Source organism: Carettochelys insculpta, chromosome 19, assembly GCF_033958435.1.
Source record: "Carettochelys insculpta isolate YL-2023 chromosome 19, ASM3395843v1, whole genome shotgun sequence".
Lineage (NCBI taxonomy): Eukaryota > Metazoa > Chordata > Testudines > Carettochelyidae > Carettochelys > Carettochelys insculpta.
In genome coordinates, this window is record NC_134155.1 from 5,144,297 (window position 1) to 5,168,567 (window position 24,271).

General features: G+C 48.3%; 1 protein-coding gene across 4 annotated transcripts in view; it reads left to right on the top strand.

Moving 5' to 3' along the window:
- The window catches only part of RPH3AL (rabphilin 3A like (without C2 domains)), an 80,101-nt gene extending 65,566 nt beyond the window's left edge, over positions 1 to 14,535 (top strand). For all 4 annotated transcript variants that reach the window (XM_075013837.1, XM_075013835.1, XM_075013838.1 and 1 more), the window contains exons 7-9: positions 2,270 to 2,383; positions 3,190 to 3,336; positions 12,384 to 14,535. In XM_075013837.1, the coding sequence (XP_074869938.1) occupies positions 2,270 to 2,383; positions 3,190 to 3,336; positions 12,384 to 12,418 (296 nt within the window). In that variant the 3' untranslated portion in view covers positions 12,419 to 14,535. The remainder of the gene's footprint in view (positions 1 to 2,269; positions 2,384 to 3,189; positions 3,337 to 12,383) is intronic.
- The last annotated feature ends 9,736 nt before the right edge of the window (positions 14,536 to 24,271 follow it).

Here is a 24,271-nt window from a genome sequence, read left to right on the forward strand (position 1 = left end):
TTCCAGTTAAATATAGACAAGCCCCAAGAACCTGGACCAGCAAAGTACCTCCTGTTGATTTCAAAGGCACTTGGCCCATCCTGAGGCCATGGGCTATAAATCTGTGTCTCGTTAATGTATACTCTTCATTAGGCTGGCCTTGTGCTCAGTTCCTTGTGCCGGGGTTCTCTACTTGCTTTGCTGGTATCGAGGTTGAGGGACTAGGACAAGGCAGCCCTGGATTCTACCACCAACTTCTTGAATGACCTTGGGTCAATTACTTAATCTGCATACACCCCCCACCCCAGGGAGAAGGGTACTTTCTTACCTTGCAAGCCTGACTCCCTGCCTCTTTGGCAAGATGCTCTGAAGTTATGAGTGCAGGGGACTGGACTTGATGGCCTCTCGAGGTTCTTTCCAGTGTTGTTATTACGGTGCTAGCAATACCAGAGAGTGTTTTCTTGTGGAGGTGTTTCAGCTTGTCACTGGATCTCTCTTAAAGCTGAGCCAACTTGCTTCACACTTGCTGCAAGGAATTTTGAACTATATTTGAGAATAAGACAATGATTACTGGACTGCAGATGCAGCTGCCTGAATCAAGTGATCAAAAGCCGTGCCAGTCCAGAAAACAAACCCATCCTAGGACCCCTGGGCTGGGACAAGCTAGCCTGTCCTTCACAACAGCTCCTTTCCACTTGACATAAAACAGCTGGCACTGATGTTGGGTTTTCTTATGAGACTGAGGTAGCAGAAGTGCTTGTGTATTCCTCTTCAAGGCGCACCCTTTAAAAACAGAGCTTGTGAAACCTTGGGTTGGGTCAGGCCAGCTCCCATGGATCAGGGACCCCCCCTCCTCTGGCTGTGCATTAGCCTCCCCCAGAAAGTGGTGGGAGCCCCACTGGGTGGAAGTCTAGAGGTATCCTGGGCTGAGTGCTAACACAGACATTGTGAGGTGTACACCTGCCCTGCACAGCAAATAGAACAAACAGGTCTCCTCCAGTGATGATTGCAGTGCTCCTGTCAGTAAGCCAAGCCCATGCACGACTGCTGGCATACAGGGGGAAGTGTTTTGAAGAGCACGGGGCCAGGCTGCGATAGGTGTTAGTCATGTGACTTAGTGCATGACTGGCACGTGGTGGGATACTACTGTGAGAAGCATGGGAAGCCCTATATAGGCTAGAAATGAATGTGAGGGACATGTAATGCTGATGGTTGAACTGCACTTTTCACCATATAGCGGCAGTGTTGGCCCACCAGGGACTGACCCTTGTGGGCTGCTGCCTTTTTTTTTTTTTTATTACCCACCTCTGCTCTAGAACCAGCTCTCTTGGCTCCCTAGCCTGGTCCCCACCCTGCCTGCTGGACTGTGCCACCTTCTGAGGTCCCTGTGGAGCGCTTCCATGGCTGGTCTTGTGTAAAGCACTCCACAAACATAACTGCCGCCCACACTGAGCCACTGAGTGATGCTTCATAGTAGTAGGCATCCTTCAGTCTCCATAGACTATGGATCGCGCCCTTTAAAGTTTCAATTGAGGACTTCATTTACACCGTCTACTGTGACTTTGAAGACCCACATGAGAGTGACAGTCCTTGCTGCATCTCTTGCAGATGTGGTGGGTGTCTGGCAAGTCCTTAGTGTGCTTTCCGTGCACTCGCTTCTCCTCTGCTAGCTGTCTGAAATCAGGGCAGCTGCTTGCGATGGGCAGTGCAGGCCAGGCTGTGGCCATGTGCTCTGGTATGTAACCTGTGAGGCCATGCCCAGACCAGTGCTGTGTGGGAGAGGGTGGGGAGGAGTTCTCAGTGAGCAGGCCAGTCCTTGAACTGACTCTAATGTGTCCTGGAATCATCAGACCTTTGTAGAAAGGAAAGCCCCCCAAGCAAGCGCCAGTAGCTCTGTAAACTGCACCATGGAGAAAGAAATCTTCAGCTATGTGTCTACTCCAGACCTTGCAGCTGCAGACATGCCTCGGGAAGGTCTTCTGTGTGGCAGCCTGTGCCAGCAGGAGAGCGGTCTCCCTCTGCCATACTTCAACCACCCTTAACAAGCAGTGCTGGCTATGTCCACAGGAGAGCATCTCCCACTGGCATAGCACTGTCCACACTCACGCCTCTGTTTTTTTTCCACCCCCTGACTAAGGAAAGTGCTACCAACAGACGTGCTGCTGTAGACCAAGCCTTCAAGTCCTTATGTTCCCAAGTTGGCTTTCTCTCCATCTGGTCCTTACCGCCATCTGGTAAGAGCTGTGAATGTTGGGGCCGGCTCTCACTTCCCTCCCTTTGTCTCTTGCAGTGGTTTCTAGTGACAGCGAGAGCGACTCTGAATTCAGCTCCTCTAGCCTGGATGACAAGTCCTTATCTGGGGGACCCAAGGGTTTGAAAATCAAGAAGCACCATCCAGAATCAGGTGAGTAGTCACGTTCTGCTGGCCTGGCTGTTCATCAGCTGAGGCTGTGGCTAACCCCAGGAGTTAGGAGCTAGTGCTGAGGCTCAGTCTCCATCATGTATGTTTGCAGAGTGCTGGGTCCCTCGAGCACAACTGAGCTAGAGTGGCTAATGAATAGTAGTTGGAGACAGGATGGCTCAGCAGCACTAGTGACAGGAAAGGTCATCCCACCATGAGGTCACTGGTTTGCTAAAGGCACTGGCCTCCCGCCAGTCAGTCCCTGTAGCCGCAAAGCCTTTCAGCTCCCACCCCGCCCCTAGGCAGGTGAGCATTGCACACAGGTAGTGTATGGTCTCCCATTAAATAATAGCACTGCTTGAGGGTCAGCCTTTTTACCCCAAAGTTGGGTGCTCAGCTGCCTGTTGGGTGCTGAGCTTCACGCTGTGCAGGGCAGGCCTGGTGCCAGCAAACGCAAAAGGGATGTGACCTATGCCTCCCGCCCAGCCTGGCAGCGAGCAAATGAGTGGTTCCTGTCCTCGGACGGCCTGGGCATCTGCACATCTCTGTCCGGTTCCTCATGCACATGACTCATAGGTTTGGAATCACCATGGAGCCCTAGTTTGCCTGAACAGGGTGGCCAGGGAGACTGAGCTCCCAGAGGTGGGGCAGGAGGAGGTGTGCTGGTATGGTGGGGTTCAGGAAGCAGCTTTGTGTCTGCTCTGTGGGTGTCTAAGGCTAGTAACCTAGCTCCTGTCACACTCCTAAAACCCAGCAGCTCCCTTCACTGAGAGAGCCCCGCATCAACCACCTCCCCTGTGTTTCTGCAGCGGCTGACAGCGAGTCCTCCAGGACGCCCAGCAGGAGCACCCACTCCAGTGCCTTCTCAGAGAGCCGCAGCAGCCTGGGCAGCGAGCATGGCCAGAGTGACCTGCTGGCAGAGGAGTGCAATGCTAAGGCCGGCACAAGTGCTCCTGGTGAGTGAAAGGCCCTGTCACCCCCAGGCTGGCTTCCTCTCTGGCACAGTACCCTCCTGAATCCCAGGCAGGCAGCCTGGCCCACTGAACTGCTGAGAAAACCCCCATGTATGTCTAATCAGCATCCACATCAGAGGGGCACATGTGGCCCTTCCAGGGGGTCAGAGAAACCTGGGATTCAGGAGCCAGGTGGTGGGAGGTGTCGATGGCTTGTGATGTACAGGAAGTCAGATTGGTTGATCCAATGCACCTTTGGAACTGTATGATGCTAAACATCATGTCCAAGGCCCTGACTTTCAGGCTCTATTCATCATAATAGCTTTCCCCCTGGTGATGAGACCACCCCAAATGCCCCTATGTTTCTCCATGGATTTCCCGTTAAATCCCAGCATTTGCACCTACCTGGCAGCAGCCTGGATCTGAACTTTGAAGCAAAGTGCAAATCTAAGTGCTGTATGGGGAATAAAAATTCTTTGTGTCTGTTGGGGGAGGCTCATAAATTAAAATGTCGTTTCCCTGCCTTCTGCTGTAGGAGCTCAGCCTCCTAGCTCTGGCTCCCGCAGCCTCAGAAGGATTAGCTGAGGGTGAGAGCAGATCTGCATGCTGCTTTCACATCTGAGCTGGAGCTGCTGGAAGCAGTGCATATATTTTTCTCTCTGCAGTTCACATTTATATACACAGTAACCCCGGAGGTAGTCATTTAACACCTCTCCCTCCCAGCTGTTCCTCTTGCTCTTCAGGCAACCCTTCTTTCTTGAGTCAGTTTCATAGCTTGTGTGTCATGGTGTAAATTAGATGTGAGAGAACAGCAAAGGGGTTGATCACTTAGTGCAATATTAATTCCTGTGCTGTCTCCTCCCATCACTCAGCCTGCTGGGGGTGATGAGCTTAAAAACCTGCCCTTTCTTCCGAACAAAATCTCACCCTGAAGTGCCTGGTTTAACCCTTTGCAGTGGGGCGCTACACTGTGCGGCAAGGGAACGTTCAGTGTGACACACAGCCTGTAATTAGGACTGTGACTTCTGTGGGCTACTAAAGCATGAGCTCAGCTAAAATGGCTGAGTGGGGCGCAAGTAAGTGCCTCACTCACATGAGGGCCAGTGTGACCAACTAGTAAATGTTTTCAACGTGTCTGTTTTGGCTTGAGGTTGTTAACCTCCTGTTCCTGCCACAGAACTGGGAGTGCTGGAATTGTTTCAAACAGGCACTGGCTCTTTTGAGGGATGAGTTCTTTGCTAGGGCCTGCATAACCTCAGCAAAGGACAGGGGTGGAAGGGAGCAGAAGCCGTTTCTGCCCAAGTCTGTTTGGTTTCCGTGCTTGCTTGTGGACAGCCAACCCCAGGCTGGCCCTGTTGGGCGCAGACTGCAGCATCTCGCAGCAGCCTTGTGAACTGCATAGCATCATCCCCATCTTGTGCAGTGGAATCTGAAGGTTAGGTTAGACAGGCCACCTAAACCATGACCCTGGCCTGGCATTCAGAGCACTACTTCCACCATCAGGGCTAGGGATCACTGCCCACCCTGGCTCTGCTGCAGTGTGTAGTGGCATGGCAGAAGCTCTGCCTGCTGTGCCCACAGCAACCCTCATCAAAAAGGTGTGTGCCCTTGGCACCACTTGGGTGAAAAGACACATATCATGAGACAGGCATGCCTGGGGGATTGTGCTTCAGGGAGCACATCAAGTGTGTCTAGAGCAAATGGGCTTAGGCTTCATTTCTGTCCTGCACTCATGCAAATGCCTCAGTGATCCCAAATGTGTACAAAACTAATTCAGCTGCTTCTGCTGTTTGCAAGGACAGTCAATCTGGCATGTGTATGGTCTGCTTCCTCGGCAGAGTATTTTATCCTCATACCCCCATGCTGGGCCTTTCTCGTTTGAAGGCACTGCATAAAGCGTACAACCTGCAGGTCTGGGAAAGGGGTTTTGCTTTAATTTGTAAAGCTCTATTTGGCTTTCAAAATCACTCTGGCCTCCAACCTTCCAAAAACAATTTCTCCACTGTTCACAGATGACATAAGTCTAGAGCGAACAGCTCTGCAAGTCATTAACATGACTGTAGCATTCCCAAAGAGAGGGAGCGGCTGCACCAGTGTGATATGTGCAGCATTTAATGGTAGTCGTGGTACCGTATGCACAACCACAGCTGTCAGCAATGTACGGTAGTATTCCAGGGATGTCCTTGCGTCCTGTACAACACCATGAGGAGTAGTATAAGTAAATCAGACCTTCTCCAGGCCACCATCGTAACTGCAGCACCCCCTCCCCAGTGACCCCCCAGAGAATCATGACCTTGCAAGTTGAGAAATGCTGTACTAGGTGAGTTGACCTGCCCTCTGGAAAACCTCTGGGGATGAGTATAGGAGAACCACAGGTGTAAGTGGAAAACATGTAAACCTGCAGAAAAGGAGAGCAACGCTAATGCAGTGGCCCTTAGAACTTAGAATGCCGGGGCAGTGTGAAGGAGTGAGCATGCTGTTTTAGACGCTCAGTGAGATCCAGTGAGCAAGGGTTCTGGCCTCTCTCTGAGCATCTATAATAACATTTCGACCCTTATGCCCAGCTCTGCCTGTGCTGTGGAGCTGTGCCACAAGCACACTGAAGAGGTCACTTGGTCCCCTGTGCTTCAGTTGCCATCTGTACAAGCAGGAGAACAGCCCTGCCCTGGCTCACATTAAGACTGGGAGGTGCCTGAGTGTCACGGGGATGGAGCGAGGTGAGCACTTCAGCTCAATAGATCTGTCTCCCTTTCCCCTCCCACAATCAGTTTAGAATGTATGTTCTTGCTGCGTGTCTCGGCAGTGCCTACCAGAGTGGGGGGGCCCCTACAGCAATACAAATCACTAAGAATTCTTAAAGACTGTTTCTTCTCATATCTCTAGAAAAGATTGGTGTTGATGGGTCCCTAATTGCCAGACTCTGTCTCACAGTGACGCATTCCTGTAAAATCCTTTATACATATCTATAAATCCATGTTGCCTTCACATGACATCCCAGGAAGTACACTGCACACCAGGGTCCCATATCTGAGATGTTAGAGGGATTGTCAAGCATCATCTGGCCCTCTGATTACGGTCCTGTGCTACTCATACATGTGGGCACAAGTGATACTGCAAGATACAACCTTGAGCAGATCAAGAGTGACTACAGGGCTCCAGGGGGTATGGGTGATGGTAGTTAGAAGTGCAGGTGGTGGTCTCTTCAGTCCTTCTGGTCAGAAGTAGAGGTCCAAGGAGAGACAGGTGTATCCTGGAAGTTAATGCCTGGCTGTGGAGATGGTGTTGCCAGGAGGACTTTGGCTTTCTTGACCACAGGATGCTGTTTTAAGAAGGAATCTAAGCAGAGACGAGGTTCACCAGTCTAGGAAGGGTCAGGGAGTATTTGGATACAGACTGGCTAACCTAGTGAGGAAGACTTTAAACTAGGTTCAACAGGACAGGTGAACAAAGCCCACAGGTAGGTGAAAACCTTAGAAACCTAGAAGATAGGGAGCATGAGCTGTAATAGCAGAGGTAAAGGAGGGACAAGGCAGAACTGGAGGATAACATCAGATCAGTATCTAGGCTGTCTATATACCAATGCCAGAAATATGGGGAATAAGCAGGAAAAACTGGAAATGCTCATAAATAAATGCAAATATGGCATCATTGGTGTCACAGAGACTTGCGGTGCAGGATAATACTCATGATTGGAATACTGGTATAGAAGGGTACAGTGTAGTCAGGAACAATAGAGAAAGAAGGTGTTGCCTTGTATATTAAATGTATATACTTGGACTGAGATTGAGATGGACATAGTATACTCTACTTGAGAGTCTCTGGGTAAGGTTAAAAGGGGTAAAAAGCAGGGGTGATGTCATGGTAGGGGTCTACTACAGAACATCTAACCAGGAAAAAGGGGTGGATGAGGCTCTTTTAAACAACTAACAAATTCAGCCAAAGCACAGAACTTGGTGGTGATGGGGGACTTCAGCTATCCAGATATCTGCTGGGAAAAGAACACAGCAGGGCACAGCTTATCCACCAAGTACTTAGAATGCACTGGAGATAATTTTTTATTTCAGGAGGTGGAGAAAGCTGCTGAGGGGAAGTTCTTTTAGATTTGATTTTTACAAAGGAGGAGGAACTGGTTGAGAGTTTGAAAGTGGCAGGCAGCTTGGGCGAAAGCGATCATGAAATGATGACTTCATGATTCTAAGGAGTGGTAAAAGGGAGAAACAAAGAGAATAGATTTCAGGAAGGCACTCTTCATTAAACTCAGAGAGCTGGTAGGTAAGGCCCTATGGAGAGCAAGACTATGAAGGAAAACAGATGAAGAGAGTTGGCAAATTTTCAAAGGGACATTACTAAGGGCACAACAGCAAACCATTCTTCTGCTTAGGAAAGATAGGAAGATAGCTTAATAGCAGAGATACTCAGTGATTTCTTTGTTTCATTTTTTTACCAAGATCTGTGGAATCTGGATGCCTAACATAGTGAATACTAGTGGAAATTGAGTAGGTCAAGAAGTTAAAATAGGGAGAGAAAAAGTTCAAAAATTACTTAGAAAACTAAGATATCTTTAAGTCACTAGGGCCTTATGAATTGAATCCTAGAATACTCAAGTAGCTGCTAGAAGAGGTATGTAAGCCACTAGCTGTCACATTTGAAAAGTCATGGAAGTCAGGAGAGATTCCAGAAGACTGGAAAAGGGCAAATATAGTGCTCATCTATTAAAAAGGGACATAAGGACAACCCAGGAAATTACAGACCAGTCAGCTTAACTTCAGGGCCAGGAAAGATAATGGAGGAAATAATTAAGGGAATCAGTTTACAAACATCTGGAAGATAAGGTGATCGGTAACAGTCAGCATGTATTTGGCAAGAACAAATCATGTCAGAACAATCTCATAGCTTTCTTTGATAGGATAACGAGCCTCGTGGATAAGGGATAAGCGGTGGATGTGGTATACCTAGACTTTAGTAAAGCATTTGCTACAGTATGGCATGACCTTATCAGTAAACTAGAGAAATGCAACCTAGATGGGGCTGCTCTCAGGTGGGTGTGTATCTGGTTGGATAATGGTTCACAGAGAGCAGATATTAATGGTCACAGTCAAGCTGGAGGGGAATAAAAAGTGGAATTCCACAGAGGCCAATGCTGTTCAATATGTTCATCAATGATTTAGATATTGGCATAGAGAGTATATTTATCAAGTTTGCAGGTGATACCATGCTGGGAGGGGGTGCAAGTGCTTTGGAGGATAGCATCAGCATTCGAAAGGATTGCATCAGCATTCGAAACCGGAGAAATGGTCTGAGGAAAACAGGATGAAGTTCAATAAGGACAAATACACAGTACTCCACTTAGGGAGGAACAATCATTTTCACACTTACAAAATGGGAAATGACTTGCTAGGATGCAGTACTGCGAAAAGAATCTTGGGGTTATAGTGGACCACAAGCTGAGTGTGAGTCAACAGTGTGACACTGTTGCAAAAAAAAGCAAACATGATTCTGGGATGTTGTGTGTTGTGAGCAAGACATGAGATGTCATTCCTCTGCTCTGCTCTGCACTGATTGGGCCTCAACTGGAGTACTATCAGAGGGGTAGCCGTGTTAGTCTGGATCTGTAGAGCAACGAAGGGTCCTGTGGCACCTTATAGACTAACAGAAAAGTTTAGAGCATGAGCTTTCATGAGTTAACTCACTTCTTCAGATGCAGTACTAGAGTACTGTGTCCAATTCTGGGCACCACATTTTAGGAAAGATGTGGAGAAATTGGAGAGGGTCCAGAGAAGAGCAACTAATATGATTAATGGCCTAGAAAATATGACCTGTGAGAGAAGATTAAAAGCATTGGGTTTGTTTGGAAAAGAGAGGGCAGAGGGGGAACATTATAGCAGCTTTCAAGTACCTATAAGGGTGTTTCAAGGAGGAGGGAGAAGAATATTCTTCTTCGCCTCTGATGACAGGACAAGAAGCAATGGGCTTAAATTGCAGAAAGGGAGGACATTAGGAAAAATTTCTTGTCAGGGTGGTTAAGTACTGTAATAACCTGCCTAGGGTGGTTATAGAATCTCCCTCATTGGAGATATCTAAGAATAGGTTGGATAAATATCTAGCAGGGATGAGATGGATGGTGCTTGCCCTGCTGTGAGGACAGGGGACTGGACTTGACAACCTCTTGAGATCCCTTCCGGTTCTAGTGATCTGTGATTCTATAATCTATTCCATGCTTCATTCTGCCCCTTATATTGCAGGGCTCCTCAGAATGGGTAGAGTTGGGAGAGAGATGGGATGTACAAGGGGAAGATATTCCTGTTCTTTTAAACCATCTACATCTTGTTTCAAAATAAAATCCCACTAGGGGAATTTGTCTATCGCTTTTCCGAGTCTCCAGTACTTTACAACACTCTAACAGTAACAACGTGTGGCTCATATCAGCAGTTCAAGTGTTGTTCTCGTTTTAACATTATTTTTAATGCTGATCTCATTCCCGCCCGTTCTCTAATTCTGTACCGAAGTGCAACTCTCAGGTGCTTGTCACATCCTAAGAGCAAATCCCAAGTCGTTAGCTTGTTAAGAGTTCTTGTAATGTTTCCAAAGCAGTTTTTTCCTGACAGTTTGTAGGTCTCCCACACCCACTCTGGGAAGGGGGAGGCAAGTTGGCTGTGAAGGGAACATGACCCAGCATCCAGATGCAGGGGAAGACAAAGGAAAAAGGCCATGAACTTCCAATGCATTACACGTGTGGCTGAACCTTTCCAAAGCCACATAATTTGACTGCCCAGTTCCCATTAAAATTACTGGGTATCCACATTCACTTTGCAGCTTTGAAAATTTGTGCTTAGATCTCTAAGCATCTAGTCTAAATCTTCAGAAGTGTCCAGTGAATTTGGATGTTGAAATTTGGGAGCATCCAGTTTGGGAACCCATACAGAGGCCTGGGCTTCAGAGAGCAGGTGCTCAGCACTTTGTGAAAACCAGGCTGGTTGGAGGCATCTCCAGTTGAGCACCACAACACTTTCAAGTGGCTCTTGAAAAGCCTGGCCATTGCCTGTAGTTGTCTCCACTCTGGTGCAAATGGAAAGTTGCTGCATTGGGATCTGTGGCATCTGCTGCTACTCACAGAACAAGGATGATGGGGTGGGCATGTAAAGCAATTGTCCTTATGCTACCCCATTGCTCTTGAAGACCTGCATGTAGGGGAGAACAGAGGAGCAGTTTGGTCTCCCTGGCCTGTCCAGTCCTCAGTCTCTCTGCTTAGAATGACATCCAAGGTTGCAGTGGGAATGCAAGCTGGATGATAGTCCAGCAAGAGGTGGCCTTGGGCCTTAACCCACTCAGCACTGGGTGGGCCCTGGTTCAGGCTGCTAGCAGTCAAGTGGAGAGGTGATGATTAAGTCTTGTGAGTATGCTAACCATTAGGGCCCTGTGCTTGGCCCTTTTCTTTCCCAAAGTAGGATGCAGTGGCCTGAGATCTGGGGGCGATAAGGAGGGGTGGTGAGCTTCTGTCGATGCACCCTGAGTCACAGGATGTATTTTATAAACAAAGGGGAGGAGAAAATCCCCGGGCAAGCATAGCCCTTAGTGAATCTGGCCATTCTGTGCCAGCCCTGGCTCTGTGATGCCAGGGGTTTGCTAATCACCAGGAGGAGGAAAGTGTTTTCCTTCCACCCGCAGCAGATCATATCTAGCTGCTTGTCTGACGTGAGGCTTCGGATGTTGGGTTTATCGAAGAGAAGAGTGAGAGATGACTTGCTTCTGTCTGTAGGGACTTGCACATTGAGACAATGATCTGGTAGTGGGGGCTTTTCAGCTTGGCTGACAAAGGCATAACAAGATTCAGTGGCTGGAAGCTGAAATCAGAGGCATTCAGCCTTGAAATAAGATGCAGTCTCCTGGCTGTGAGGATAATTAAACGATGCAACAGCTTACTGGGAGGAGGCAGGCTCCCCATGGCTTGGAGTCTTAAAGATGGAGCACTTTAATTGAGCCTCCAGGCCTGTATGTTGGGGGTGGGGAACAGTCAGGCTGGGTGGTGGCAGTGGTTTCATTGGGCTGTGGAGTCTGGGAATCCCCCCACCTTCATTCTCTTCCTCCTTGTGCTGTAGGGAGAACGGATTGACTGATTTAAGACGGTGACTGTAATCAGAGTTCCTGCTTCAGGGCATGAGCCAGCTGCCTCTAAGGGCCAGGAAAGATGTTTTCTCCACTGCACAAGCAGCTAGATGTATGCTGCCAGGGTGGGGAAAACCACCTTCCTCTGATGCAGCAGGGAGCAGTTGGAGCCGGAGATGGGATACTGCTGGCATGCAGCAATCTGAGGTGCTACAGAAGAAAGTTGTCTTCCTTAGGTGTCAGGCTGATGGCTCTTGTTCACGTTCTCAGGGTCAAAGTGATCACCGGAGGAATCTCCCTCCCCTGCCCCTGTCAGGCTGGCAAGGGTCTTGGCAGGCGTGGGTGGTTTCAGCTTTTGCAATGTGGGGTGAATACAACTCAGCTAATCAATTCCAGCCCTCATAGAAGCAGGGGGCGCTGCTGTGTCTCCTGCGGCACCCACAATAACTTATCCTTCTGAGGCCTGCAATGCTTTAGTCTCACTGAAGTCACAGGGCTCGATGTAATGGCATGTGGGTAAAAGTTAATGGCCTGTGATATGCCGGAAATCAAACTACATGAGCTAATGATGCCTTCTGGCCATAAAGGCTGTGAAAGTGCTGGACATTGCAAACATCTTGGAAACCTGGGAGCTGAGGCTCAGCACTTCCCAGGAGCTCAGTGAAGAAGGCAGCTCGACCAGTTCTCTTGTTCCTTGAGCAGTCGTTGCATTTTCATTCTCACCGGTTCTGCCCTCCGTTCCCTATTCTCTCAGCTCCTTCTGTCTTTATAAAGTTTAATGGGACTGGAATGCTGACACAGCCCACCGTAATGAGCCACAATCGTTTTCATCACTGCTGCTCCTAGCGAGCGTCTCAGGTGACATCGGGGAGGTGAAAGAAACAGAAAATAATTGCACTGAGCTGCTCCCACACTCACCCAACTCTTTGTCTTTCTTTATTTCAAAGGCAAACGCCGCAACCACCCAACTCCCCGGTGTTGATGGGAGCCGACGTCTCGCTGCTTGACCCGGATTCAGGATGCTTGTGGGCCACATCCAGTCTTGTACCCTCCACGCAGGCTGAGCGAACCCTGGTGTTTTCCATGAGTCCACACACATCTTAACACCCTTGCTGAGGGGTGAAATGAAACATGACTGTCCTCCTGGGCGTAGTTTGTCCTGTTATGGGTTTTGCCTCCTGCTGGCTGATGAAGGATGGGGAACACGTGGGTTGAAGGGATGCACTTTTAGTGAGGAAGGGAGCAGGTGGCACCATGGTAGCCGGCCGACTGTAGATTAGTATTTCTGCTGGGATTAATTTTGCCCTCTGAAATGGAGAGCCCCACTCTTATTCACATTGGTAAGGACATCGCAGCATAGCGTGGTGAGAGCACTGGCCTAGGAGTCACGGCACGTGTGTATTCTGGCTTGCTGAGCGACCCTGAAGCAAGTCACTTTGTACAGCTCTGTGCCTGAGATTCCTTGTCTGTGAAATGGGTTTTGTGAAAGAGTTTTTCCTGCCTTTGTGATTTGCTTTGAGATCCACAGATGAACAGCACTATGGGAGTGAGATTCACCCCCACCTGCAGGGCAGCATATCACTGATGCAGCTTCCTAGCTGCTCCCTGGCCCTGCAGCTTCCCAGCCCCACTGCTCCGCAGCTGGCTTCCCTGCCAGCTCCCCAGCCACTGGGGCCCTGCTGCTCACTCCTGGCTCTCCAACCACAGAGGCCCACTTTTTTCTGCTCCCCAGTTTCCCTCTTCCTCCTCTTACAGGGTTTTGGTGGGGGCTCCAGCTCTCCAGCTGCTGCTGTGGCCCACAGCCCCTTCCCCCGTGATGCAGGTCTGGCCCCAGCCCCAGCCGTCTCTGGTCCTGCAATATCTGTGGTCATGCCAGACCACGGCTGTTGTTGGATGAGAGAGTACTGGATTTAAGAGGTTGAAGCTATCTTTGGCACTGATCTGAACTGGTGGAGAGAGATGCTGGTCTGATCCCATCTCTAGCTCTTCTCTGAGGTATGTGTCCTTCCCGGATGTCTGGCAGCTGTCTAGAGACGAAACCCATGGCTCCTATAAAGTGACTGAGCATTTTAAAGCCTGATCCATAGCCTAGAGCTTAATGAGAGTCCTTCAGTTGACTTCTGAGGGCTTTGGATGAGGTGTATATTTTGCGGAGACCCCCAGAGGTTCCAAGGAGTGCTGTCCAGAGGTGACTGGTCACTTTAAAAGCAATTCCCTGCCACTCTTGAGTCACCTTCCCCTTTGCAAACTAGCCATTCTGATCTATTTCCTAAATAATTTCTCCTCCCGCTTTTGAGCCCACTAATTTATTGTACAGTTATTGGAATAAATGTTTTTGTGGGGTTGCTCCTGAGGAGCGGACTTGTAGAAACTCTGATGTTTATATGGGATCCAGGGGAACATTTGTTTTTAACAGGCAAATACCCTATGATGTGCATACACACACATTAGATTTTACAAATGGCTACCCTCTGAAGGTGAATGAGATCAGGTACTGGGGCTCCCAGGCCCAGGTGATGCTCTGGTTTTGTGCCGAGCAGAGCACCTGCTGCTGTTGTCAGCTGGGTGATGAGCTGCAAGTCAGACATATTTTAATTCTGGGTTATGAGACTGAGACCTCTAGAGTGGGATTTTCAAAGGTATTTCAGCACCTAAAGACACAGTAGATGCCCTGGTGCCAAGTGGGATTTTTGAAAGTGCCTATCGCCATCTCTGTATGCCTAAATACCTTTGAAATCTGGACTTAAGTGCCTCCATTACTTTGAAGAATGGGACTTACACATCTGAGTTTCATGAGCACTTCTGAAACTGTTACCCTCTTTTTACAACCCAGTTTCCTTCTCTGTCTGATTTACCACCACTTTGCATTATTAAGGCAGAAGGAATTTCAAAAATCGAATTTTCCTTACACCATCCACCTGCTTGTTTCCTTGTGACACTTCAGTCAGTGTGGACAATGAAAACGGCCTCATTTCATTGTGTTTCACAGTCACTTCTGCTTTTGCTTCTCATACACCAGCACGTGTAGGTTGCCGGCACTACAGGGGAGATGTTTCACTCCTGACATATTCCTCACTGGTCTGCTGAGTCGTTTTAAATCCTGAAAATGCTTCAGTTAACATTGTTTTGTGAAACACTTTTGCTTAAAACAAGCCAGATGTGGGGCTGATAACTGTCCCAAACCCAGTTCACCCCTCGCTCCTGTTGACTTCAGCCAAGCTGTGCCTCATTGAGTCAAGTCTGGAACCTGTTGAAGTGGATATTGGATCCAATCCCCCAGCTGAGAGAATAGCCAGGCCCAATACATAATGACTGTCAATACGTCTGCACCGTGAGCTGGAAAGCATACATATGAGCTCAAGGAGACATACCTGCACTAACTTTGATCAAGTTAGCATGCTAAAAATAAAGCATAGCACTAACAGCGGCTGTGGTCCCAGATACGTACTCAGGGCAACTATCCCTCAGCTGTGCCTACACCCAATTTTTAGCACACTAGCTGGATCAGAGCTAGTGCAGGTGTGTCTCTTAGAAACTGGAATAGCTACTTGCAGCTTAAAACATAGACATATTCACCCATGCAATGTGGTGTGCAGATAGCACAGCTCCATGCTAATATTTTTCATAAGATTTTTCATCCCTTAAAGGTGTACTTCTCCCTACTGTGCCTTTACAGGTGTTTGTTAGTTTTAACCTGTAATAGATGTCTGCATTTTTAGTTGTGTTGTAGGGACAGTAGGGAAGGGAATGTGAATCGGTCCCTGTTTACTAGGATGTTGTGTGTGTTCCTTCCCCTCCCTCATCTTATGTAACATTTGAGCATTGGAATTAATAAAGTTCTGACACTGCCCCAACCGCCTCTTCTTCCTGAACCAATACACCATTTCTGTGCTCCCAAGTTGCAAATATTCTTCAGCTCTTTAGGCTGCCTCCAGCAGTGAGCTAATTCTGTTGAGGGGCTGGTGAATCACAGGTAATTAACACGTTTGGTGAACCTCAGGGTCCTGTTTTCTGTATCCCCACCACTTAGGTATCTAAATGCAGCAGTGGAAGCTGATCCAAAGGTACATTTTTAGCCTTTTTGTAGCGAGTTTTTCTTTTGAAAGCGCTAAGCATAATGCAGCAGTAATTGCCATTCTGCAATGAGTCGTCATTCTTGGCCTTCTGAAGCTTGTCATTCACTCTTCATCTGACAATTAGGGTCTATTTAATATTCACCACCACCAAGAAGCATTGACAGTATTATTCCATAAAGCTTATATAGCTATAGAAACACGTGTGGTTTTTTGTCCTGCAGCACATTGAATTTCAAGGTCTTAGGTAGCTTTTTAATGTCTGTTTTGCTTTTCCTCTTTAAACTCACCACGCACATTGCTGTTGCGATTGTTCTAACGAGGGTACTTGGGCACAGTCAGTGGCTTAAAGGCACAGCCTGTCAAGGACTATGCAGCTCCTACAGTTCTCTCTTCCTGTTCCCCACTATGTCAAGTATAGAGGAGAAATCAGCTCTGCCATCTATGAGGTGAGAAAATGCTGGCTGTGAAGTACCAAACTAAAATGTTTCCCTCATGGTTCATTTTAAAGCAGTGAAGGTTCAGAATCACATTTGGTTGGAAAAAAAAAAATCCCCACATAAGATCGTTCCTAACTGTTCTGAAACAAATGGACTGCCAGCTCAGGTGGGACGTCTTTCTAGAGATTTCATTACATGACACAATCTTTAATTAAAGATTAATCTTTATCGTGGAACCTCCAGGAGTTAATCCTGGAGTGTTGGCAATGCCATAGCATGTTTTAAGTGCATACTTATTAATGACAACCAGAGATTTTGACTGTTCCATTTTAACACACAGGAGGTGATGATGGTGTTTATTACAAGTATTGCGTTAAAATAGCATAGTCATGGGGGAGCTTTGTAGTTCATTTGCAAATTGAAGCCCCAGTATTTACTCTGCAAACAGGCTCATTTCTCAATCCCAGTAGCATGATGCCCACCACTTTGCAGAGCCCTGGCATTTTGTGGAAGGTTCTCATTCTTTTCCTTTACAAACAGCCTTGTCTTTCAGCTTCTGTCTGATTCTTCCATCTGTAGGTTCCTTTCCAGCATGGGAAGCATTCTTCTGATGACACACCTTGTCTTCACAAATAGATATGATAGAAAGTGTGCCAGGCCAGGAGTCTGACCGCCTGGCTACTGAGGACATTATTTAGATGGCAGGGTGAGTGAGGTAATCTTTCATTGTACCATCTTCTACAGTTGAGAGTCTTTTGAGCTTACACAGAGCTGGTAAGGGACTGATAAGTTAAAACAAGAGCCCAGTCTAGGTGAAGGAGGCAGTTGGTAGCCTTGACCCTGAGTACCTTCCCCAGACCTGATGACAAGGTCCTGGCAGTTAAGCTTGTCTCTTTTCCCCAATAGATGTTTATCTCCAGATTATCCCACTTACCTGTGTTTCTAATACTCTGGGACTTACATGGCTGTGCAAGTGCTGCAAACAAGAACAGCAGCTAAATGGAGGTCAAACAGTAGTGGCTGGATAGCACATGGCATTAGTTGTGGCCTCCATGATCCATAGTCTATGCAGACTGAAGGATGCCTACTGAAGCTCTACAAGGCTTAGTCAGAAGTTCAGAGGCAGCCTAGATCATCCCCAGCCTTAGCATCATTTCCTATTATTTAGCTCACACCATAAATGTTTGTAGCGCTTTACAGGAAAAAAATGCAGACTCTGCCCTGAAGATCAGCTAACAAAAGGAATCCCCCTTAGAGATTTCTATGGCCCCTATTATTACAATATGTTGAGCACCTGAGTCTTTTCATGTATTTACCAGGACACTGCTATTCTCCCCATTGTACAGAAAAGGAACAGGGACAGGGAAACCAAGGCCTAAATCCTCAGTGGGAATTAGGCACCTAAATACCTTTGATTTCAGTGTAAGTCAGGAGTCCTTGAAAAACAGCTGAAGTGACTTGTTTGGGCCAATCAGCCCCAGGCAATTAGCCCTGCTTGGCTGCATCTGTGCAGCCTGTGAGACAACAGAGGAAGTGAAAGCTTGGAGGCTGGTCCTAGAAGGAACACTTCCTGAATCCCCAACAGAGAAAGAGGCAGGTTAGACGAGTTGACCAGGCAGGAGGTTGTGGCTGTAGCTAGTCTGAGAGGACAGCCAGAAAGGATGACCAGCTTCGAGAGGCTGGACTCAGAGGGTTGAAGCCCAGCAGTTGAGGAGTGGCTCAGGGAGGGAGATAGAGCACATTGGCTCCTGAGGTGAGGCAAAAAGCCAGGCTGGAGCTTGGAAGTGGCTGGGGGCTGTGGTATGTAAGAGGCCTGGGAGGAGTGGCTGGGACCTGCCCCATCCCCAGTTTGCATGGTGCTGCTGGGACCTCACCCATAAAGGGCCTGAGAGCTTAGCCCCCCAAGACTGGCTCTGAGGTTTGTTACAGGGCCCAAGGCCAGCTTGGGTGGAATGAGAGGCCCAATAGCCAGCTCCAGGGCTGCATCTACACTAGCCCCTTCCTTTTGGAAGGGGCATGATAATGAGCCACATCAGCAGATGCTAATGAAGTGCCACCATGAGTATGCAGTGCCTCATTAGCATAATGCCAGCCATGCATGGTTTGAAAGTGCCGCTTTCAAATTGGATGCCACTCATGTAGATGGGGGGCCCCTTGAAAGGACCCCCTGACTTTGAAAGCCCCTGCTTCCTATTTGGTTTTAGGAAGAAGGGGCTTTCAAAGTCCGGGGGCGGGGGTCCTTTCAAAAAGCCTCTGTCTACACAGGCGGCATGCAATTCAAAAGTGCCACTTTCAAACTGCGTGTGACTGGCATTATGCTAATGAGGTGCTATGTATTCATGCTGTATATTATGCTAATGAGGCTCATTACCATGCCCCTTCTGAAAGGAAGGGGCTAGTGTAGACATGGCCCATGTGTCCTGGGAGGCAGAAAATAGCTGAAGCAGTAATTGGGGAAGTGGGTGGGCTGTGGGCTACCTCTTCCTCCATTGTTGTTTTAAGGGGTATAGGATAGGTGGGGCCCAGCCAGAGCACAGGTGTTGGGGGTAATGAGGCTCACCTGGATAGGAGTGGGAGACTGACTTGCTAACAGGGTGTGGGTGAACCAAAAGGAGGCTCCCAGGCCAGTCAGATCTGTTGAGGGAGCTGCCTAGGGGGAAGAACTCGGCTGGGACAGTGAGGGAGTTGGGCTGTGATTATTCACAACTGAAGAGTGGCCAGAGGGTCTCTTTGGGAAGCAGCTGCTGTGTCAAGCCCCGGAAAAGAGTGATGCTATTTTAAAGACTGCTGCTGAGAGTTATTTTTGGACTCTGAGGGAAACTGAGGTAAGGTGCCTGTGAGACTGCCCAAGGCCAGGGACATGCACCTTGGAACAACACATTTGCCCTATGTTGTATTTGATTTGGCCTAAGGGACTCCATTACTCTGGCAGAGGTTGGATGCCGTAAAGTGGCTTGTGTGGCAGAGGCTGAAGATGCGAAGTGACAACCCAGAGGCAGAAGCGCTGCAAGACAGGTCTGACCGTGAGGGGGTGCTCCGGAATGGTGAGTTAGAGAATATGCCGCTCTAAGTTAAGGTGTCCATTTTAACCTCTCTAGCCAAACTGGTGCCAAAGGTAGTGTGGACATTCTTGCTTCAGTTTTAGAGACTTATGTAGGTTTTGCTGAAGTTGATTAGTTTGGGTTTAACTGCTACTGAAACAAGAGGGTCCGTGGTCCACGCAACCCTTGGCAACAATTTAATTTCATCAGGAGTAAACTTAAACTGAAATTCTACTAGTCCCGCTGCCTTATGTAGACAGTCTGATGCTATAAGTCTCCTTCACTATGTGTATCTTAACTCTCATTTATTCAGTCAGGTCCAAGTAAGTCTTCTAGTTTTCACGCTTTCCAGCTGTCACTGGGATCAGCACTGTGTGAACAGCCCAGTCATCCTAGAGCTGATCAAAAACTCAAAGCTTGCAGGGGGGAAAATCTTCCCTCAAGCTTCCCCGTTTGGATGAGGAGCTTCCTTTTGAAGTCACCAGTTGATTACATGGAGCAAATACCATGGTGGAAACAGGACAAGACCTTAGATATTCATGTTCCACAAGTGTAGGCTACTCCTGCTTCACATAAGGGACCCTTCATTATTAACTTTACAGGGCATATGACACACAGCTGAGCAATTCCATCCATTAAAAGGCAAGTGGCACTCCAGGAAACACAGTGAGTTCCTTAGGTCATTTTGGGGGAGAGGGGAGGTCATTTTTAATATAACTTTTTTTTTAAAGTCTGAATCTTGAATTATGCAGTCACATTAAATCAGAAATCCTGAGTTGCATGTAGCCTTGCTGCAGTTTAAAGATTAGAACACCAAGATGTGTGCCTGCCAGTGAAGCTTAGCATCAGAGACGCGCACAAATATTTATACACATCCCTTTCTGCCTCTTTCATGACAGAAATATTTCTTCTCATTATCTTAATGGTAAAAATTCAAAGCTCATGTACCATGAGGATGGTGTTTTTTTAGCATTTCCATCTCCCAAGCTGCTTTTCACATGCCCCCTGGAGAATATTCTGTAGCATGAAAAGTTGGCACTTTGCTCCAGTTTGGCTGCGCGTTTCACGTTGGAGTAAATTAATTCAAATCCCCTGGAGAAGGGGGTAAGTTGCTCGCATGGGGGAGCTTTGCAGAGGTTCTGTGGATTTATTGAAAGGCATCAAAAGTGTTTTTCTTTCGTTCTTTCTGTGTGACACATAAAGCTGTTCAGATAATCTTGGATGGATTGTGGTGCTTGATTTTTCGCTCAGGAGTGGGTGGCACTTTGTATTTCTATGGGAGGGCTGGAAGAAGCAAGTTGCATTTGAAAGACATTTTGAATGTGCACAAAATAAACTTAATGACAATGAACAGCATTCATTAATTACATCTCTCCCTTTCCACCCACCCAGCACCTATCAACATTTAGTGGCATTCTCTGTAGTCCCTTTAATCGATAGCCTATTTTTAATCCAAAGAAATTCATCTAAGATCGCTTGGTTTCCATCTTTGTGGCTCATCCTATCACGTGCTGGGCATTGTGCAACAGAGCATTTCATGCACACACTTGTTTTGGAATTGATTTCAGTGAGGATAGTGACATTGTGGTTAAATGCTCTGCTGACTTGGGGCTGGAGTGATCAGCTCCCTGGAGAAGCCCCTAAAGTATAGAAAGAACCTTTTGCTGAAAAACAGCTGGCATTAGCGCTATATGCTACAAGATATGAAAGGCCAAGTTCTCCTATTGCGGCAGTGTAAATCTGGAGCAATGTACCCCAAATTAAGATGCCACTGAAATAGCAATAGCAATCTGGCTCTCTGGTACTCCACTGTTGGTACTGTTTGTGTCCTAGAATTCCTGAAGCTGTCTGAGTTCAGCAGAGCAGATTTTGATCCTGAATTAGCCAAACCAAATATACATATCACTCCTGGCGTGCTCTTGACTTTAAGCTAAATAATTTAAGATGGTTTGGTCATGTTCTCTACTGTTAATGTAGAAGGATGAATACGTAATTAAAGGCCTCGGTTGCCAGGTGTGGGATTTTTAATTACAGGTGCAAGTCATTACCTGTGTCCAAATTCTGCCTCTCAGATAACTGGTGGTGCAAAGTGATGCCTTTGACTCTAGTGGAGTCACTTCAGATCTGATGCAACATACCCGAAAGCAGCAGGTGGTCCCTCAGTGTGTGTAAATGGTCTAGTTAACATCTTGTGAGAGGAAAGAACTTGGTTGTGGCCCCATCTGCTGCAGCTCCTGAGAACTTTGCACACTGCATGACTGACGAGAGACATCCTACTAAATCTGTTTAAGTCCCAGAGAGAGGATGGGTCTACCATTATTTTGCATCAGGGCACCATGGACCTCATACTAACATGCACCTTGAGAGGCAAGTATGGGGTGAATGCATAAGAGGGATGATAAACTCTTTAATTGAAGGTTACATCACAAGTCAGTATGTGTTGTGTTGAAAAGAGAAAGGGGCTGGGCATTTGAACTCCTGGGTTCTAGTCCCTGATCTGTCCCCTATTTGTTACATAATCCAGGTACTGCAATAAACCTCACTTCCTTGCCTGGTAATACCTGCAGCTAAGATTTGGTCACGGATGGGTCACGGGCAATGAAGCAGTATTCACGGATACATGTGACCTGTTTGTGACTCTTACTAAAATATCTGCGACCAACATGGGAGCTCGGCGGCAAGGTCCCCCCAGAGCTCTGTGGGACCCTGCAGCTCCCAGGTGCTTCAGGCAGCAGTAATGGAGGTCTCTGGGAGCCACGGATTCCGTGACCTCTGTGATAAAATTGTAGCCTTACAAAGTTTGTCTGCCTGGGTCTGTTTCCTTAATGTAGTGGTTCCCCGTCTTCTTCAGACTGCCCTCCTCTATGAAAGGGCTCTAACCAGAGGGGTGGGAGGGGCTGCCATTTTGCAGCATGGGATGGTCTAGCAGGGGGTTAAGACCTATCTGGCTTAATGACCATTGGCGCTACAGAAATATAAGGGACCATCATAGGTGCCTCTGCCCTAGGATAAAGCTTCAGAGCCAGGTAAGATTTTTAGACAGCTGCTGTGAGTCTTCTCTCTTCCCAGCCCCCCAGCTCTTTGTTTTCCTTTTTCTCGTTTCTCTGTGGCCCCGTTCTCCTGCCTTGCTTGTGATGTCTCCTTCCCTTCCAGAGTCCCCCTGCACTGCCCCCTCCCCATGTTTCGGCTACTTTAGAGTTGAGTGCAGCAGCTCAGCACACCTCCAGCAACCACCTGCAGCCTGGACTGCACCATCCCCAGGCACTGGTGTCCATGCCGTGGCTCCAGTGTGAAGAAGTGACAGCACAGGGGCAATGAAGAGGCAGGAGTTAGCAGGAAAGGGCTGTAGTTAGTTGTCAGTAACAGTGACATGGGCTGGATTTGGGCTCTTGTTGTTTTTAGCAGGGCTCCTTGTAAGCTGAACATTCGGGCTGCTGCCCGGGAGAGAGTCAGGTGCCACCCAGCTGGTTGGCAGAGTGCCATGGCTGGCTGCATGTATGTCCACAGGTGGTGCACATCTGCACATGCCTTGGTGTGCATAACAAAATTTGTTCTGTCCATGGATGGAAAAATTAGAGGGAATAGTGGTTGGGAGCTGTGATATGGTTTGAAACTCCCTGCAGCTGAGTCTTGTCTGGTCCACTGGCTGCATTTCCATCTCCTGCCATCTATAGCAAGTTGTGTGGTCAGCGTGCCTGAGGTGTGTGCAAAACACAGGGCTTGTCCACATGTACAAGCAAATAACTTCCTGGGTAGAACTCAGCTGTACCAAATCAGAAGCTGTTTGGGAAGGGAATTCTGTCACCCTGCCTTTGAGACGCTGGGAAATCTGTGCCCTTGTGTCTGGTTTTTCCACCTCCTGGCACAAATATAGCCAAGCCTGTACTTTAAGCATGCCTATTAAATAGCAATGGCTCGCTGAACACAGCTGAAACACGTGGGGAAATGGGCTGCCAAGAGCTGTCATTCTCTGCTCCCTTTCAGACACTTTAAGCAGCTTTAACAGCTGATTTGGGAACATAAAATAGCAATGCTCTGATGGAAACACAGTTCCACCTTCGCCAGTCTTTGTGCAGGACAGCGACCCAACTATTGCAATGCTCAGGGCCGCTGCGCATGTGCTCGGATGGCTGGTCTCTGCTTTTAGCACCTGCTAACCCTGACAGTCAGCTGCTCCTGGCTCTCCTTGGGCTCAGTCATTTGTGCTGGAGTGTAGTCACCACAGGGGAGGAGGGTGTTAGAATACTTACAGCAGTAAAAGCCTTATACCCATAACGTTCCCTGAGACCTAGGCAGCCCAAGAGCAGGGTGGCTGCTTAATATTAGCCGCAAGGTTTAAAGATAAACATCTGAGCATGTGGTTTGTAGGGTGGTGTTATTAGAGCCATCAGTTTCCATCCACTTGAGCTGGAGCATCTGCTTAGGAACTGCGAGTTAAAGCACTGTGTCCTCCCAAGCCAAATCTCTAGCATCACACGTTAATGCTCCAGGCTGACAGTTTCCTGGCTTCACCTGTGGTGCCCTCATTTATGGCCAGCCAGATGCCAAGGTGCCAGATTGATGGTCCTGAAGAAGGAACTCCATACCGGAGGCCTCATTCTCTGCTCAGACTGGTTTAATGCTGATGCCACTCTGTGCGACTCCTGAGTGAGACAGTTTAGGGTCATCTTTTCCCCAGGAAGAGACAGGCAGCAGTGGTGTAAGCTGGCCTGGCACCTGCCCACATGCGGCAGCCCCTCAGCTGGAGGGACCGCTTTGAGGGGGCGGGAGAATCCATCTCCGTGGCCTCCCTGACAAGATGTCCAGAAGGCGACTGGTGGTGCTGCTTTGTGCCATGGGTAAGAGATGTGGATGCCAGGGACTGGCGTGAGAACTGGGAGCCAGACTTGTGCAGGCTACAAAATGCCCTCGGTGGTAACACGGTTCAGTTACTACAGGCCTGCAGCTGAGAGGCTGCACTAGCTCAGGCCTTTCATGCTTGCTCTTCCCCAGGGGATGGGAAGGGGTCTCTCCCTTCAGGGCTCCGCAGGAGCGGATTAACCATTAAACACAACAGGCGGGCGGGGTCCTGAGTGCTGGCAGGTCTCTGTGTGCCCCTGTTGGGGGGTGGGGGAGCGCATCTCTGGATGTGCTGCCCCCGTCCTGGGCAAGGTATGGAGACCCTCTGCTTCCCCTGCCGCAGCAGGTCTAAGATGTCTCCCTGCTTGCTCTGCCTCCCTCGGTGCTGCTCCTGGAAGTGGCCTGCATGTCTCAGGTATCACTCCCCCTCCAAGGGCCAACT